Below are 18,267 nucleotides of genomic sequence, written 5' to 3' on the forward strand. Positions count from 1 at the left end.
CATACACTGCTCACTGTGTGCCCAGCTATCAGTCAGTGGCGGGGCGTGCTTACATACACTGCTCACTGTGTGCCCAGCTATCAGTCAGTGGCGGGGCGTGCTTACATACACTGCTCTCTGTGTGCCCAGCTATCAGTCAGTGGCGGGGCGTGCTTACATACACTGCTCACTGTGTGCCCAGCTATCAGTCAGTGGTGGGTCGTGCTTACATACACTGCTCACTGTGTGCCCAGCTATCAGTCAGTGGTGGGGCGTGCTTACATAGACTGCTCTCTGTGTGCCCAGCTATCAGTCAGTGGCGGGGCGTGCTTACATACACTGCTCACTGTGTGCTCAGCTATCAGTCAGTGGTGGGGCGTGCTTACATACACTGCTCACTGTGCCCAGCTATCAGTCAGTGGCGGGGCGTGCTTACATACACTGCTCACTGTGCCCAGCTATCAGTCAGTGGTGGGGCGTGCTTACATACACTGCTCTCTGTGTGCCCAGCTATCAGTCAGTGGCGGGGCGTGCTTAGATACACTGCTCACTGTGTGCCCAGCTATCAGTCAGTGGCAGGGCGTGCTTAGATACACTGCTCACTGTGTGCCCAGCTATCAGTCAGTGGTGGGGCGTGCTTGGATACACTGCTCACTGTGTGCCCAGCTATCAGTCAGTGGCGGGGCGTGCTTGGATACACTGCTCACTGTGTGCCCAGCTATCAGTCAGTGGTGGGTCGTGCTTACATACACTGCTCACTGTGCCCAGCTATCAGTCAGTGGTGGGTCGTGCTTACATACACTGCTCAGTGTGTGCCCCGCTATCAGTCAGTGGCGGGGCGTACTTACATACACTGCCTAGTGTGTGCCCAGCTATCAGTCAGTGGTGGGTCGTGCTTAGATACACTGCTCACTGTGTGCCCAGCTATCAGTCAGTGGCGGGTCGTGCTTAGATACACTGCTCACTGTGTGCCCAGCTATCAGTCAGTGGCGGGGCGTGCTTGGATACACTGCTCACTGTGTGCCCAGCTATCAGTCAGTGGTGGGGCGTGCTTACATACACTGCTCTCTGTGTGCCCAGCTATCAGTCAGTGGCGGGGCGTGCTTAGATACACTGCTCACTGTGTGCCCAGCTATCAGTCAGTGGCTGGGCGTGCTTAGATACACTGCTCACTGTGCCCAGCTATCAGTCAGTGGCGGGGCGTGCTTAGATACACTGCTCACTGTGTGCCCAGCTATCAGTCAGTGGTGGGGCGTGCTTACATACACTGCTCACTGTGCCCAGCTATCAGTCAGTGGTGGGTCGTGCTTACATACACTGCTCAGTGTGTGCCCCGCTATCAGTCAGTGGCGGGGCGTACTTACATACACTGCCCCGTGTGTGCCCAGCTATCGGTCAGTGGCGGGGCGTGCTTAGATACACTGCTCACTGTGCCCAGCTATCAGTCAGTGGTGGGGCGTGCTTAGATACACTGCTCACTGTGTGCCCAGCTATCGGTCAGTGGCGGGGCGTGCTTACATACACTGCTCACTGTGCCCAGCTATCGGTCAGTGGCGGGGCGTGCTTACATACACTGCTCACTGTGCCCAGCTATCAGTCAGTGGCGGGTCGTGCTTACATACACTGCTCACTGTGCCCAGCTATCAGTCAGTGGTGGGGCGTGCTTACATACACTGCTCACTGTGTGCCCAGCTATCAGTCAGTGGCGGGGCGTGCTTACATACACTGCTCACTGTGCCCAGCTATCAGTCAGTGGTGGGGCGTGCTTACATACACTGCTCACTGTGTGCCCAGCTATCAGTCAGTGGCGGGGCGTGCTTACATACACTGCTCTCTGTGTGCCCAGCTATCAGTCAGTGGTGGGGCGTGCTTACATACAGTGCTCTCTGTGTGCCCAGCTATCAGTCAGTGGTGGGTCGTGCTTACATACACTGCCCCGTGTGTGCCCAGCTATCGGTCAGTGGCGGGGCGTGCTTAGATACACTGCTCACTGTGTGCCCAGCTATCAGTCAGTGGTGGGGCGTGCTTACATACACTGCTCACTGTGTGCCCAGCTATCAGTCAGTGAGGGGGCGTGCTTACATACACTGCTCACTATGTGCCCAGCTAGCAGTCAGTGGCGGGGCGTGCTTAGATACACTGCTCACTGTGTGCCCAGCTATCAGTCAGTGGCAGGGCGTGCTTAGATACACTGCTCACTGTGTGCCCAGCTATCAGTCAGTGGCGGGGCGTGCTTGGATACACTGCTCACTGTGCCAAGCTATCAGTCAGTGGTGGGGCGTACTTGGATACACTGCTCACTGTGTGCCCAGCTATCAGTCAGTGGCGGGGCGTGCTTACATACACTGCTCACTGTGCCCAGCTATCAGTCAGTGGTGGGGCGTGCTTAGATACACTGCTCACTGTGCCCAGCTATCAGTCAGTGGTGGGGCGTGCTTAGATACACTGCTCACTGTGCCCAGCTATCAGTCAGTGGTGGGGCGTGCTTCGATACACTGCTCACTGTGTGCCCAGCTATCAGTCAGTGGTGGGGCGTGCTTACATACACTGCTCACTGTGTGCCCAGCTATCAGTCGGTGGGTCGTGCTTACATACACTGCTCACTGTGTGCCCAGCTATCAGTCAGTGGTGGGGCGTGCTTACATACACTGCTCACTGTGCCCAGCTATCAGTCAGTGGTGGGGCGTGCTTAGATACACTGCTCACTGTGCCCAGCTATCAGTCAGTGGTGGGGCGTGCTTAGATACACTGCTCACTGTGCCCAGCTATCAGTCAGTGGTGGGGCGTGCTTAGATACACTGCTCTCTGTGTGCCCAGTTATCAGTCAGTGGTGGGGCGTGCTTACATACACTGCTCACTGTGCCCAGCTATCAGTCAGTGGCGGGGCGTGCTTACATACACTGCTCACTGTGTGCCCAGCTATCAGTCAGAGGCGGGGCGTGCTTACATACACTGCACACTGTGTGCCCAGCTATCAGTCAGTGGCGGGGCGTGCTTACATACACTGCTCACTGTGTGCCCAGCTATCAGTCAGTGGTGGGTCGTGCTTACATACACTGCTCACTGTGCCCAGCTATCAGTCAGTGGCGGGGCGTGCTTACATACACTGCTCTCTGTGTGCCCAGCTATCAGTCAGTGGCGGGGCGTGCTTACATACACTGCTCTCTGTGTGCCCAGCTATCAGTCAGTGGCGGGGTGTGCTTAGATACACTGCTCTCTGTGTGCCCAGCTATCAGTCAGTGGTGGGGCGTGCTTACATACACTGCTCACTGTGTGCCCAGCTATCAGTCAGTGGTGGGTCGTGCTTACATACACTGCTCACTGTGTGCCCAGCTATCAGTCAGTGGTGGGTCGTGCTTACATACACTGCTCACTGTGCCCAGCTATCAGTCAGTGGTGGGGCGTGCTTACATACACTGCTCTCTGTGTGCCCAGCTATCAGTCAGTGGTGGGGCGTGCTTACATACACTGCTCTCTGTGTGCCCAGCTATCGGTCAGTGGCGGGGCGTGCTTAGATACACTGCTCACTGTGCCCAGCTATCAGTCAGTGGTGGGGCGTGCTTAGATACACTGCTCACTGTGTGCCCAGCTATCAGTCAGTGGTGGGGCGTGCTTACATACACTGCTCACTGTGTGCCCAGCTATCAGTCAGTGAGGGGGCGTGCTTACATACACTGCTCACTATGTGCCCAGCTAGCAGTCAGTGGCGGGGCGTGCTTAGATACACTGCTCACTGTGTGCCCAGCTATCAGTCAGTGGCAGGGCGTGCTTAGATACACTGCTCACTGTGTGCCCAGCTATCAGTCAGTGGCGGGGCGTGCTTGGATACACTGCTCACTGTGCCAAGCTATCAGTCAGTGGTGGGGCGTACTTGGATACACTGCTCACTGTGTGCCCAGCTATCAGTCAGTGGCGGGTCGTGCTTACATACACTGCTCACTGTGCCCAGCTATCAGTCAGTGGTGGGGCGTGCTTACATACACTGCTCACTGTGTGCCCAGCTATCAGTCAGTGGCGGGGCGTGCTTACATACACTGCTCTCTGTGTGCCCAGCTATCAGTCAGTGGTGGGGCGTGCTTACATACACTGCTCTCTGTGTGCCCAGCTATCAGTCAGTGGTGGGTCGTGCTTACATACACTGCCCCGTGTGTGCCCAGCTATCGGTCAGTGGCGGGGCGTGCTTAGATACACTGCTCACTGTGCCCAGCTATCAGTCAGTGGTGGGGCGTGCTTAGATACACTGCTCACTGTGTGCCCAGCTATCAGTCAGTGGTGGGGCGTGCTTACATACACTGCTCTCTGTGTGCCCAGCTATCAGTCAGTGGCGGGGCGTGCTTAGATACACTGCTCACTGTGCCCAGCTATCAGTCAGTGGTGGGGCGTGCTTAGATACACTGCTCTCTGTGTGCCCAGCTATCAGTCAGTGGCGGGGCGTGCTTACATACACTGCTCACTGTGCCCAGCTATCAGTCAGTGGTGGGGCGTGCTTACATACACTGCCCAGTGTGTGCCCAGCTATCAGTCAGTGGTGGGGCGTGCTTACATACACTGCCCAGTGTGTGCCCAGCTATCAGTCAGTGAGGGGGCGTGCTTACATACGCTGCCCAGTGTGTGCCCAGCTATCAGTCAGTGAGGGGGCGTGCTTACATACGCTGCCCAGTGTGTGCCCAGCTATCAGTCAGTGGTGGGTCGTGCTTAGATACACTGCTCACTGTGTGCCCAGCTATCAGTCAGTGGCGGGGCGTGCTTACATACACTGCTCACTGTGTGCCCAGCTTTCAGTCAGTGGCGGGGCGTGGTTACATACACTGCCCAGTGTGTGCCCAGATATCAGTCAGTGAGGGGGCGTGCTTACATACACTGCCCAGTGTGTGCCCAGCTATCAGTCAGTGAGGGGGCGTGCTTACATACACTGCCCAGTGTGTGCCCAGCTATCAGTCAGTGGTGGGTCGTGCTTAGATACACTGCTCACTGTGTGCCCAGCTATCAGTCAGTGGCGGGGCGTGCTTACATACACTGCTCACTGTGTGCCCAGCTATCAGTCAGTGGCGGGGCGTGCTTACATACACTGCCCAGTGTGTGCCCAGATATCAGTCAGTGAGGGGGCGTGCTTACATACACTGCCCAGTGTGTGCCCAGCTATCAGTCAGTGGTGGGTCGTGCTTAGATACACTGCTCACTGTGTGCCCAGCTATCAGTCAGTGGCGGGGCGTGCTTACATACACTGCTCACTGTGTGCCCAGCTATCAGTCAGTGGCGGGGCGTGCTTACATACACTGCTCTCTGTGTGCCCAGCTATCAGTCAGTGGCGGGGCGTGCTTACATACACTGCTCACTGTGTGCCCAGCTATCAGTCAGTGGTGGGTCGTGCTTAGATACACTGCTCACTGTGCCCAGCTATCAGTCAGTGGTGGGTCGTGCTTACATACACTGCTCTCTGTGTGCCCAGCTATCAGTCAGTGGCGGGGCGTGCTTACATACACTGCTCACTGTGTGCTCAGCTATCAGTCAGTGGTGGGGCGTGCTTACATACACTGCTCACTGTGCCCAGCTATCAGTCAGTGGCGGGGCGTGCTTACATACACTGCTCACTGTGCCCAGCTATCAGTCAGTGGTGGGGCGTGCTTACATACACTGCTCTCTGTGTGCCCAGCTATCAGTCAGTGGCGGGGCGTGCTTAGATACACTGCTCACTGTGTGCCCAGCTATCAGTCAGTGGCAGGGCGTGCTTAGATACACTGCTCACTGTGTGCCCAGCTATCAGTCAGTGGTGGGGCGTGCTTGGATACACTGCTCACTGTGTGCCCAGCTATCAGTCAGTGGCGGGGCGTGCTTGGATACACTGCTCACTGTGTGCCCAGCTATCAGTCAGTGGTGGGTCGTGCTTACATACACTGCTCACTGTGCCCAGCTATCAGTCAGTGGTGGGTCGTGCTTACATACACTGCTCAGTGTGTGCCCCGCTATCAGTCAGTGGCGGGGCGTACTTACATACACTGCCTAGTGTGTGCCCAGCTATCAGTCAGTGGTGGGTCGTGCTTAGATACACTGCTCACTGTGTGCCCAGCTATCAGTCAGTGGCGGGGCGTGCTTGGATACACTGCTCACTGTGTGCCCAGCTATCAGTCAGTGGTGGGGCGTGCTTACATACACTGCTCTCTGTGTGCCCAGCTATCAGTCAGTGGCGGGGCGTGCTTAGATACACTGCTCACTGTGTGCCCAGCTATCAGTCAGTGGCGGGGCGTACTTACATACACTGCCCCGTGTGTGCCCAGCTATCGGTCAGTGGCGGGGCGTGCTTAGATACACTGCTCACTGTGCCCAGCTATCAGTCAGTGGTGGGGCGTGCTTAGATACACTGCTCACTGTGTGCCCAGCTATCAGTCAGTGGTGGGGCGTGCTTACATACACTGCTCTCTGTGTGCCCAGCTATCAGTCAGTGGCGGGTCGTGCTTACATACACTGCTCACTGTGCCCAGCTATCAGTCAGTGGCGGGTCGTGCTTACATACACTGCTCACTGTGCCCAGCTATCAGTCAGTGGCGGGGCGTGCTTACATACACTGCTCACTGTGCCCAGCTATCAGTCAGTGGTGGGGCGTGCTTACATACACTGCTCTCTGTGTGCCCAGCTATCAGTCAGTGGTGGGTCGTGCTTACATACACTGCCCCGTGTGTGCCCAGCTATCGGTCAGTGGCGGGGCGTGCTTAGATACACTGCTCACTGTGCCCAGCTATCAGTCAGTGGTGGGGCGTGCTTACATACACTGCTCACTGTGCCCAGCTATCAGTCAGTGGTGGGGCGTGCTTACATACACTGCTCTCTGTGTGCCCAGCTATCAGTCAGTGGTGGGTCGTGCTTACATACACTGCCCCGTGTGTGCCCAGCTATCGGTCAGTGGCGGGGCGTGCTTAGATACACTGCTCACTGTGCCCAGCTATCAGTCAGTGGTGGGGCGTGCTTAGATACACTGCTCACTGTGTGCCCAGCTATCAGTCAGTGGTGGGGCGTGCTTACATACACTGCTCACTGTGCCCAGCTATCAGTCAGTGGTGGGGCGTGCTTACATACACTGCTCACTGTGCCCAGCTATCAGTCAGTGGTGGGGCGTGCTTAGATACACTGCTCTCTGTGTGCCCAGCTATCAGTCAGTGGCGGGGCGTGCTTAGATACACTGCTCACTGTGCCCAGCTATCAGTCAGTGGTGGGGCGTGCTTGGATACACTGCTCACTGTGCCAAGCTATGACTGGAGCTGCCTCTGACTCAAAGCCGCACTGTCAGTAAGGTGGCCTTACAGCATTATAACACTATTAACCCTATAGCTGCAGGCCAATAACATTTGGAGACATAACCGGTTCGCTTTATAAACTGTTTTATGAGTGATTGCTCCCAAAATATCTATGGCCGCATCCCACAGAAACTGAGGTTTCTACTCTCCGAATCCTCTTCTCCCCACAGAGCTGGCCATCACGTGGTACCAGGCAGTGCCCTCTTTGTGCCCCCTGCGTCAGGACTCTGCCGTCTTGTGGGCCTATTAGATGGTGGGAGATCCTGTTCGTCCACAGCATCCTATGTGATCCTGACAGTCTTGTATAGTCCAGCAGACAACACGGGTCATTTCCTGCTTGTGGCTGTCCCGTTATTGAACAAGAGGGTGGGGCTCCGCGTGCTTTTCCTCACTGCTCACAGGGGGCAGCGGTGGGCTTCTGCTCCTGCCAGCTGTCTTACTGCCACACACCAGGCAGTTGAGTAGTGCATGGATTTCCTCCTGGGATTCCCAGAAGTCTGTAATTTTATTTTTCAGTTTTATAGAGGTATTCTGGTAAGAACAAATCAGTGATATCCTCGCTGACCGCCCTCCGTTCTTGGTGATGAACGCGTGTGTCTGCGGCTCCATTACTCTCCTATGGGGCTGTAATCCACGAGTCCTCAGTGGGGACATTGGCCACCCAAAGCACACGGATCCCCATTCTGATGATTGTTGAGGGCTCCCAAATATCTAGAAGTTTTCATCTATCCAGGTAATAGGTAATTTATAATCCTGTGGTAATCTAGCACCATCATATTCCACAGCACTTTACAGTCATCATCCTTGTCCCCATTGGAACCAGTAGGAAACCTACAAACTCCTTGGTGGGATTTGTACCCCCGCTCTGCACAACAGCCGTGCTAATCACTGAGCCATGTGCCTATTTAACTGTAATAAAGGACAAAATAGGATAAAAGCAAAGGAGGCGAGTATGAAAGGACGGGCCGGGAAGGTCTTTAATTCCTAGTTGTCCTGCGTTGCTACAATAAGGCGCTGGCTGTATCCAGTTCCCTGCCTATAATAACTAGTTCTCTGGTGTGGATGGGCCGGCTCCCCGTGTGCTCGGAGTCACCGCTGAGTCACCACGGTGCTGCTAGAGCCTGTGCCGGCTCCCTCCTGACCCCAGTGCAGGTGACTTCTGTACCACAGCCCCGCACAAGGAGAACTCCTGTGTATTCCCTGCAGTCTGTATACCTTTGTGTCACGTATCGGGTTCCAAATAGGATTTTTTTTTATCTATTTGTTTTGGTTTTTGTTAAAGGGATCCTGCCCAAACCAGCAGAGCCTGGCTGCACCATTGCAGTCAGGTATTTTTTTTTCTTTGAAACTCTCCGGGGTGGGAGTCTCGTCCCTTTACCTGGAATAGATTATATTTCTTGTTTTATTTAGAAATCTTTTTTTTTTCATAGTTTTCCTTTAGTTTTTCTTACTAGTTTTTTGTTGATGGGACACTAACAATCGGTCTTAAAGGCAAACGGTCACAGTCTAGAAAAACCCGATTCTCCTGATCAGTTCTGTTCCCCACACATTGCATACAGTGGCCGCCATTTGTCACATCTGTATGAAGACTTGCGTTTTGCCATTAAAGAATCATGATTCTGTAAAGTAATGGATGAATGGCGCCATAATACTGGTTACATTAATGGTGAAGAAATCCGCTTTGTAGTTCTTCTGTAATCACCATGCTAATTACCGTAGGTTTTGGTGCCCAGGGGCCGGACTGTACACGTGGTCTTCTCCTCCACGCTGCTTTCTCAGTGGTCTGCCTTCTCCTTGGGCAGCACATGCTCCCATTGAGTTCTAGGCTCGGCTGTAATGGAATGGCGCAGTCATTGCCGAAAGGGATCAGTTTGATCTGTATTGCAGCCACGTCTTTACTTTAGATCCCAGTTTCAGTGCAAACCTTGAGTCACACAGTATAACTTTATACTTACTGTTATTTACTTCTTTGTAGTTGGCCGTACTCTTCAGTACTAAAAGAATTCCAAATTTAAACCAAAAGGACACCGATCTAGCACATAGATACTCTGATAAAGCCTATCCCGGAGGGAGACATTGGACACTGGCGAAGGCCTCATTGTTGGTGTAAACACAGTTCTATCTTCCTGCACAAATTTGGCCAAGTCATATATGCATGTTACTGAGGAGCTACTGACGTCTGATGTTACTGAGGAGCCACTGACGTCTGAATCTGGCCCGAGGGTGAATTCACACGCCACAGGTTTGTTGCAGACACTTGTAGGATTTTATCCAATGCAATTAGATGAATTTTTGTAACCCCCCCCCCCCCCCCCCCATCCCAATACAATGAATAAATTAGATATTTCCTCCACAAATCTGCTGAGTGTGAATTCACCCTTAGGCCACATTAAGAAGTGCAGGAATTGTTCCAGATTTTTAATGTGTATACAACTATATTATTTGATACAAAAAGGAGGACACAAGGTCCATTGAGCACTGTGGTCCTTCAGATTTTTCTGGCCACGTAGCCACTGATAACGTGGGCACTGCCTGTGCATGGGGGCATTGGTAAAGGGGATCACTTTCACTGTTTCATTACTTTTCTCTTTCCTCTCCTTTTCTTTCAGGTGCCTTTGACTAGTTTCATGGCATCAATCTTATTCTCTCATTTCCTGAATATCTCTGTGCAGTTGGGCTGGGTAAAGCAAGGTACTTACTAGTAGGATCAAAGAAACTGAGATGTGTACTGGTCTAGGTCCTGGCATCAAACCCTGTGTACAACCTTGTGTAATTGAGTAAAGGTGGACTAATAGTCCAGAAACTGCAGTAGTCCATGAGCATTGGTCAAGTCAGTCAGGCCAGGTGGCAGAGCGGTGCGGAGCGCGGCCAGGTGGCGGAGTGGCGCGTGGCCAGGTGGCAGAGCTAGTCATTCTGTTTCTGGAAGCATTATTTCTAATAGAGTACAGCCATTCTAGTTAGTGATATAGCTTAAAGGACATGGAGACCTTAGGGAGCAATTATTTTGACTCAAATACATTTTTTTTTGTTGTTGCAAAAATGATTTCTAGTATAGGGCTTCATTAATAATCTTGAGCGTTTTGCATGCAGCCTCTGGGTATTTAGTACATATCAGACTGCAGAATGAGTTACCATCAGAACAAGACTGACTGGTATCTCTCCTTTAGGCCGGGATCACACATGCGAGAAATACGTCCGAGTCTCGCATGGTAATACCCGGCATTGCCGCCGTCTCTGGAGCGGAGTGTGCGGCTCCTTGTATTGCTATGCGGCTGCACTCTCCGCTCCTGAGTGACGGCGGCAATGCCGGGTATTACCATGCGAGACTCGGACGTATTTCTCGCATGTGTGATCCCGGCCTTACCCAGATTTATGACCACATCAAAGTTCAACTGGTCTTAAATCTGCTTGGAAGCTGATCCAGAAGAAGGGCTGAAGTACCTGCAATATAAGCAGCTTAATGCAAAGCACTGTGGACAATAATATAGACCCGACAGGTGCGAGAATTGTTTGTATCTGCCATTTTCAGACTGTACACCTAGAATTTGCCATCAGCAATGTGTACAAAAGTAGTATGATGTAAAGGAAATGCATTGATTGATCTGTATCAGCTGAACCAATTTTTTGAGAACTTCTACTTATGTCTTATTCAATTTTTTCTTTTTTTTTTTTTGCCACAGGCCTCAGAGTTGGTTGACTGGCTGGATCCCATCTTGGTGCCCCACCTCCATGTCTCAGTTAAAGGCTGTCGAGTCCAGGATTCTTCAGTGTAAGGAGCGAATATCAGTAGAACTTATTCCCTTTAACAATTCAGAAGTCATCAGTCAACAGATTTTTGCTATGTAATCTGACAGTAGAATGAGGAAGGGACGGAGACCCTGATTCCAGCGATGTGTCGCTCATTAATATACTGGGTGCAGCAGATCTAGCTGCAGATCTAGCAGTGCTCGGTTGTTGCGCTGTGTATAACGCGCCCACGCCACAGCTTTCTGTGCACATTGTATGATGACAGAGAGCTGTTAATTAGTGCTGTTGGCTAGGTTGGACTAGTAGGCGCAAGGCCAGTTGTCCTGGAGTGATAATCTCCTCCTGATAAAACACTGATTGTATTGAAACAGCAGCACACAGCCGAGTGACACATCCGTGGAATCGGGGTCTCTGCTCGTACATTATGGTGCCCTCAGATTACATGGCAAAATCCTGGGGACAGATTCCCTTTCAAAACTGATAAGTTCGTACAGTGAAAACTTTCCAAAAGAAAAAGAGCTCCTTTGTTAATATGACCACTTTCAACTACAGACCAGATTTCCTGTTTGAGTTTCAGTTCCATCTTTGTAAGCATATTGGCCATCTTCATGGGGAAGAAACTGTTCTAATTCTATTTTGGTTGGCTGTAATACAGCATCGATTTACTGGGTAAAGATGACAATGACCTTTATCAGTGAAACCTTTTGTTCCATTTTGCATGACATGACACTCTGACTGGGAGGGCCCCTAGGACCTTGAGAATGAATGGGCTGTAGGGCTGCTTTCCTTTCTCAGGTTTTCTCATTGCAGAAAACCTATTTAGGAGTGTGATTTCTTTGATCTTTTCATTTCCCCATTCATATGCTTATTCTCACTTAGGTATCCGGAACAGATTTTCTGCTCGCTATGTCTCTCTACCGGATCAGAATAAGATATGGACTCTGACTGTGAGCCCTGAGGTCCGAGACAAGACTCCCCTGGTGATGGTTCATGGATTCGGTGGAGGAGTGGGACTCTGGATCCAGAACATAGACCATCTGAGTACTGGACGAACCCTTCATGCTTTCGATCTGTTGGGATTTGGCCGCAGCTCCCGACCAAGCTTTCCTGGTGATCCTGAGGGCGCAGAAGAGCAATTTGTTTCCTCCATTGAGCAATGGCGGCAGGAAATGGGGATCAACGATATGATTCTTCTGGGTCACAGTTTAGGGGGATTTTTAGCTACGTCCTACTCCATGAAATTCCCTCAGAGGTGAGAAAACAACTTGTAATTGTTCAGTATACTAAAATCTACTCTGTGTCCAATGATCAAAGGAGAAATTGGCCAAAGGATATGTTTTATAGATTAGAGTAAGGATCTTTATCCTGAAGTTCGGAGTTTTTATGGTACTATAGAATAGTGGCGATCACGGCTCTGCTGCTGTTTCCACTGGTTCCCGTGATCTTCAGGAAATAAGTCTGGTGACCGAGCTGCTGGGTCCAAAGGTGTTCATACACATTAGATAAAAGTATTTTCATGATTAATCAACCATTGGGCAAACAATCGCCTGGTGAACACCATCTTATATATCTAAGTCCATGTTCCCTGAAACAGTCTAATCCTATTTCAGAAATATTCTTTTAGCGAAAGTTTGCTCATGGCAGAAAGATATTTAGGATGAAAAATGTAGACACCGCTGACTTTCCAGGTGATTTATGGTCTGTGATGTGGTAATGAAGACCGTAAGGCCTTTAGAAAAATATTCCAGAATGTTTCCTCCTAGAAAGTGAAGAATGGAACACCTACGGTGATATCAGTAACGGAGATTGGGGCAGAACTGTCTTCATCCTCTACTTTCCCCTGTTGTAATTTTTTGCTTTCATCACCTTCTATACTTGTTATCTTTATGGATGTATATCCTTTCATATCTGTTTAACCACTTAGATGCTGCTGTCAAAATTGTCTACATCATATAAATGGTTAACAGAGTGTGGGGGCTTTCTATTTAACCCCATCGGCGCCCTGAGATCATGATTGTGTGGTCCATATGTTTGCCATGGCAATTCACGGCCAGATAGTGACCATACAGTCTCCTGGCTATAGCAGCATGTTTTGAAGATAGCGGCATTTATGTGGTAAAAATACACATTTTCATTCCTGTCATGTCACTTTGCATTAATTCCTGAAAATCACCTGAAGGGTTAATAAACTACCTGACAGCAGTTTTCAATATGTCAGGGGGTGCGGTTTTTAAAATGGTATCACTTTGGAAGGTTTCCAATATATAGGACCCTCAAAGTGACTTCAAACCTGGATTGGTCCCTAAAAATATAAATTTTGTACATTTCCTTGAAAAAAGTAAAAATTACTACTACATTTTTAAACCTCCTAAAATGCTAACAAAATAAAATGGCATTTTACAAATGATGCTGATGTAAAGCCGACATGTGGGAAATGTTATTTATTACTGTTTCTCTGTGGTATGACTATCTGGATTAAAGGGATAAGCATTCAAAGTTTGAAAATTGCACATTTGTTAAGATTTATATCACATTTTTGATGTTTTGTGTTTATTTATAAAAAATATCAGCCAAAATGTAATATCATAAATTATAATGTGGCACAAAAAAACAGTCTCAAAATCACTGGGATATGTTGAAGCGTTCCAGAGTTATGACCACAAAGTGACACCGGTCAGATTTAAAAAATTTGGCTCCGTCAGTAAGTAGTTAAGAATATGATTATGTTATCAAAGGTGCTATTAATTTACAGAGCACCCCTCTTGTCTCAGGTTCGGCAGACCCTCTTTTGGCTTATCTATTCACTGGCTATGACAGAAAAGGGTTGAATAGCTGTTAAATTGGTAATAGAACTACCAGGACCAGATAGACCTGTGCACTTACAAAAGGTGCTAAATTAATAGGGTTGTCCTATACTTTAGTATTGATTGCCTCTAGGTTAGGTCCTTAATACCTAATCAATGGGGATGCAACGGCCGGATCCTCACCGATCAGCTGCTCGCAGTCCTGGCTGGTTGTGATCAGTTGCAGAGATGCTCGGCACATCTCCGATAACTGCATAGTGGGGTACTGCAGATCCACCCTTATTAATTTTTAATTTGAGAAGATACACAGAACCTGCCCTTGGCAACTGTACAGTTAATGGAGCTGTGCCATGCAACTCTGCCACTGATCACATCCAGGCGATATGGGGAACAGCTGGTTGGCAGGGTAGTCTGGTCCTTTCCAAGGATATGGTACTAAAGCCTATCCTAAGGATAGGTAATCTGTATTACAGTGCTGAGAAACCCCTTTAAGTCTTCTTCTGTAAGATGTATATGTTGCTTAATTGATATTTCTTTTTGTCTATTGCAGGGATTTTGCTTTTCACTGTTCATTACAGTAATATTCATCCATGGCTGTGATCATCTTTCTTCCCAGTGTACTAATACAATCTGTTTTAATCTTCAGAGTGAAGCATCTGATTCTTGTTGATCCCTGGGGCTTCCCTGATCTACCTACAGACCCCAATGAAATTCGTTCACCCCCAGCCTGGGTGAAGGCTTTGGCAGCTGTGCTTGGGCGATCCAACCCTCTGGCAGTTGTCAGAGCAGCAGGACCTTGGGGTAAGTGCACGTCGTGTGGTCCTCTTCCAGATAGATAAAATAGATGTTTAGAATAAAGAAAAAACTAAACTTTTGTTGCAAAGCAAGACCCCCTAATATGTGCTAACAAAACAGCCAAGACACTGCTTATGTTGATCATGCATTCAGATAAAAGTGAAAAGCGGCACTTACTGGGTATGCCATTCATAAATCCTTTATTTCCAGTTAATTGGAACAAAGATTGGCAAAGCGGAGGGCAGGGAGTGTGCGGGGGAGGAACAGAGAAGAGCGACCGTTCCGCGTAGCTGCGCTTCAACGGGGTCAGCTACTTGGTAGGGTAGGTAGGTAATGCCATGCCTTGCAGCAGAGGGTGGCACCCTAAAGAGCGATATGGCGCCCCCACTCAGTCTGCTTTCCCTCAATGACCCTAATACGTCCTTTCAATATGACACCAAGTTTTGCAATAAATGTAAAAGAATATATATGTAGCAAAGGTCACACCAAGCAATGTTTGGACAGTCACGTCTAAAAAATCATTAATATCTTCTATATATCCTATTGACCATTAATATAGAATATGAGCGACATAAAAGGATAAAAAGATTTTTACCTGCATGTCATATAACCTAAGAAGCTATGCTATTTTATAACTAGCTTCCATCACAATAAAGCAAACAAAATAAACAAAGATGATCATTCCCCCAGAGATATTACCGTATATACTCGAGTATAAGCAGAGATTTTCAGCCCATTTTTTTAGGCTGAAAGTGCCCCTCTCGGCTTACACTCGAGTCATTGTCCCTGGGGGTCGGAGGGGGAGCGTCAGGAGTGGCAGCTGTCACATCATATTCCCCCCTCCACCTGATGCGTCTCTGCATGTCCCTACTTCTCAGATGGTCTCTGGCGCCTGCAGCTCTTCCTGTGTTCTGCGGTCACGTGGTACCGTTCATTAAAGTAATGAATATGGACGCGCCTCCACTCCCATAGGCATGAAGCACATTCATTACTTTAATGAGTGGGGCCATGTGACCGCTGAACACAGGAACAAGCTGCCGGTGCGCGCCAGAGACCATCGGAGAAGCAGGGACTTGCAGAGACCGCGCCAGGAGGGGGTGAGTATGACGGGGAGGGTGAGCCATGCGATATTCACTTGTCCCCGTTCCACTTCCGCGCTGTCTCTTCCGGGAATTCTGGCTGTGATGTTCAGGTCAGAGGGCGCAATTTGGTTAGTGCGCTCCCTCTGCCTGGACAGTCACTGCAAAGAGCCGGAAGACAGCGGCGCGCGGTGGTGGAACGGGGACAGGTGATTATCGCAGGTGCCAGGGGCCTGAGCCAGCGGCGACTCCGGCACCTGTCCCCCATAGTGCGCCGGTGTCCCGCCTGCTCATTTTTTTTTTATTATTATTTTTTTTTTTTCTTAATCACAGCAGCAGCATATGGGGCCATCAACCTTTATGGAGCAGCATATGGGGCATATTATTCTATGGAGCATCTTATGGGGCCATCATTAACCTTTGTGCAGCATTATATTGGGCATATTTTAATATGGAGCATCTTATGGGGCCTATCATGAGCTTTATGGTGCATTATATGGGTCGTATTTTGTATGGAGCATCTTATGGGGCCATCATTAACCTTTGTGCAGCATTATATTGGGCATATTTTAATATGGAGCATCTTATGGGGCCTATCATGAGCTTTATGGTGCATTATATGGGTCGTATTTTGTATGGAGTATCTTATGGGGCCCATCATGAACTGTATGGAGCATTATATGGGGCATATTTTGTATGGAGCATCTTATCGGGCCCATCATGAACTGTATGGAGCATTATATGGGGCTCCTGATTCAATATGGATATTCAAAAACATTTAACCTACTGATGTCTCAATAAGGTTTACTTTTATTGGTATCTATTTTTATTTTAGAAATTTACCGGTAGCTGCTGCATTTCCCACCTTAGGCTTATACTCGAGTCAATAAGTTTTTTCAGTTTTTTGTGGCAAAATTAGGGGGGTCGGCTTATACTTGGGCCAGCTTATACTTGAATATATACGGTATTTATTTATAGTACACCATTGATTCCATGGTGCTGTACATGAGAAGGAGTTACATACAAATTACAGATATCACTTACAGTAAACAAACTAACAATGACAGACTGATACAGAGGGAAGAGGACTCTGCCCTTGCGGGCTTACATTCTACAGGATTATGGGGAATGTTGGGGGGGATATCAGAAAGTACACGCATACAGCTGTGTGAAAAAGTGTTTGCCCCCTTCCCGATTTCCTATTCTTTTGCTTGTTTGTCGCACTTAAATGTTTCAGATCAACAAACAAATGTAAATATTACAGAAAGATAACCGCACAAGTAAACACAAAATGCAGTTTTTAAATGAAAGTCTTTATTATTAAGGGGAAAAGAAATCCAGGCCAACAGAGCCCTGTCTGAAAAAGTTGGGACACCCTTAGCAGCAACAACTGCAATCAAGCGTGTCCTATAACCGGCAATAAGTCTTTGACAATGCTCTGGACGAATTTTGGCCCATTAATCATTGCAGAATTGTAATTCAGCCACATTGGAGGGTTTCCTAGCATAAACTGCCTTTTTTAAGGTCATTTCACAGCATCTTAATTGGATTTAAGTCAGGACTTTGACTAGGCTACATCAGTCTTAATTTCGTTTTTCTTAAGCCATTTAGAGGTGGACTTGCTGGTGTATTTTGGATCATTGTCCTGCTGCATAACACAAGTGCGCTTCAGCTTGAGGTTGCGAAGAGATGGTCAACATTCTCATTCAAGGTTGTTTGGTAGACAGCAGAATTCATGGTTCCATTTACCACAGCAAGACTTCCGGGTCCTGAAGTGGCAAAACAGCTCCAGACCATCACACTTCCACCACCATATTTTACTGTTGGTATGATGTTCCTTTTCTGAAATGCTATATTACTTCTATGCCAGTATTAATGGGACATACACCGTCCAAAAAGTTCAACTTTTGTCTGGTCAGAGTATTCTCCTAAAGTCTTGGGGATCATCAGAGTTTTCTGGCAAAACAGATGAGCCTTTGTTCTTATTGCTCAGCAGTGATTTTAGTCTTGGAACTCTGTCAAGCAGGCCATTTTTGTCAAGTCTCTTTCTTATGGTGGTGTCATGAATACTGACATTAACTGAGGCCTGCAGTTCTTTGGATGTTGTTGTGGGGTCTTTTCTAACCTCTTGGTTGAGTCTTTCCTGTGCTCTTGGGATAATTTTGGTTGGCTGGCCACTCCTGGGAAGCTTCACCAATGTTCAATGTTTTTTTCCATTTGTGGATTATGGCTCTCACTGTGCTTTCGTTGGAGTCCCAAAGCTTTAGAAATGGCTTTATAACCTTTTCCAGACTAATAGATCTCTATTACTCTGTATCTAATTTGTTCCAGAATTTATTTGGATCGTGGCTTTATGTCTAGCTTTTGAGGTTCTTTTGGTCTACTTCACTGTTAGGCAGAACCTATTTAAGTGATTTCTTGATTGAGATCAATTGTGGCAGTAATCAGACCTAAATGGTTAGGGAATTTGAACCCATCTTCCCAAAAATGTTGTAAACCACAGTTAAATTTATGTTTTAAGGTGGGGGTGGCAATTACCTTTTCACACAGGGTCCTGTAGGTTTGGATGTCGGA

The 18,267-nt window shown here is 48.7% G+C and overlaps 1 protein-coding gene across 4 annotated transcripts in view; it reads left to right on the forward strand.

Moving 5' to 3' along the window:
- ABHD4 (abhydrolase domain containing 4, N-acyl phospholipase B) overlaps nt 1-18,267 on the forward strand; it is a 49,708-nt gene that overhangs the window by 22,115 nt on the left and 9,326 nt on the right. For 2 of the 4 annotated variants that reach the window (XM_077298694.1, XM_077298707.1), the window contains exons 2-4: nt 10,949-11,037; nt 11,895-12,267; nt 14,466-14,620. In XM_077298694.1, coding sequence (XP_077154809.1) covers nt 10,949-11,037; nt 11,895-12,267; nt 14,466-14,620 — 617 coding nt within the window. Of the gene's footprint in view, nt 1-9,243; nt 9,511-9,876; nt 9,960-10,948; nt 11,038-11,894; nt 12,268-14,465; nt 14,621-18,267 lie in introns of those variants that run through there. The other 2 variants (XM_077298701.1, XM_077298717.1) reach the window with 2 other exon arrangements.

The sequence above is a fragment of the Ranitomeya variabilis genome, chromosome 1, assembly GCF_051348905.1.
Source record: "Ranitomeya variabilis isolate aRanVar5 chromosome 1, aRanVar5.hap1, whole genome shotgun sequence".
Taxonomy (NCBI): Eukaryota; Metazoa; Chordata; class Amphibia; order Anura; family Dendrobatidae; genus Ranitomeya; species Ranitomeya variabilis.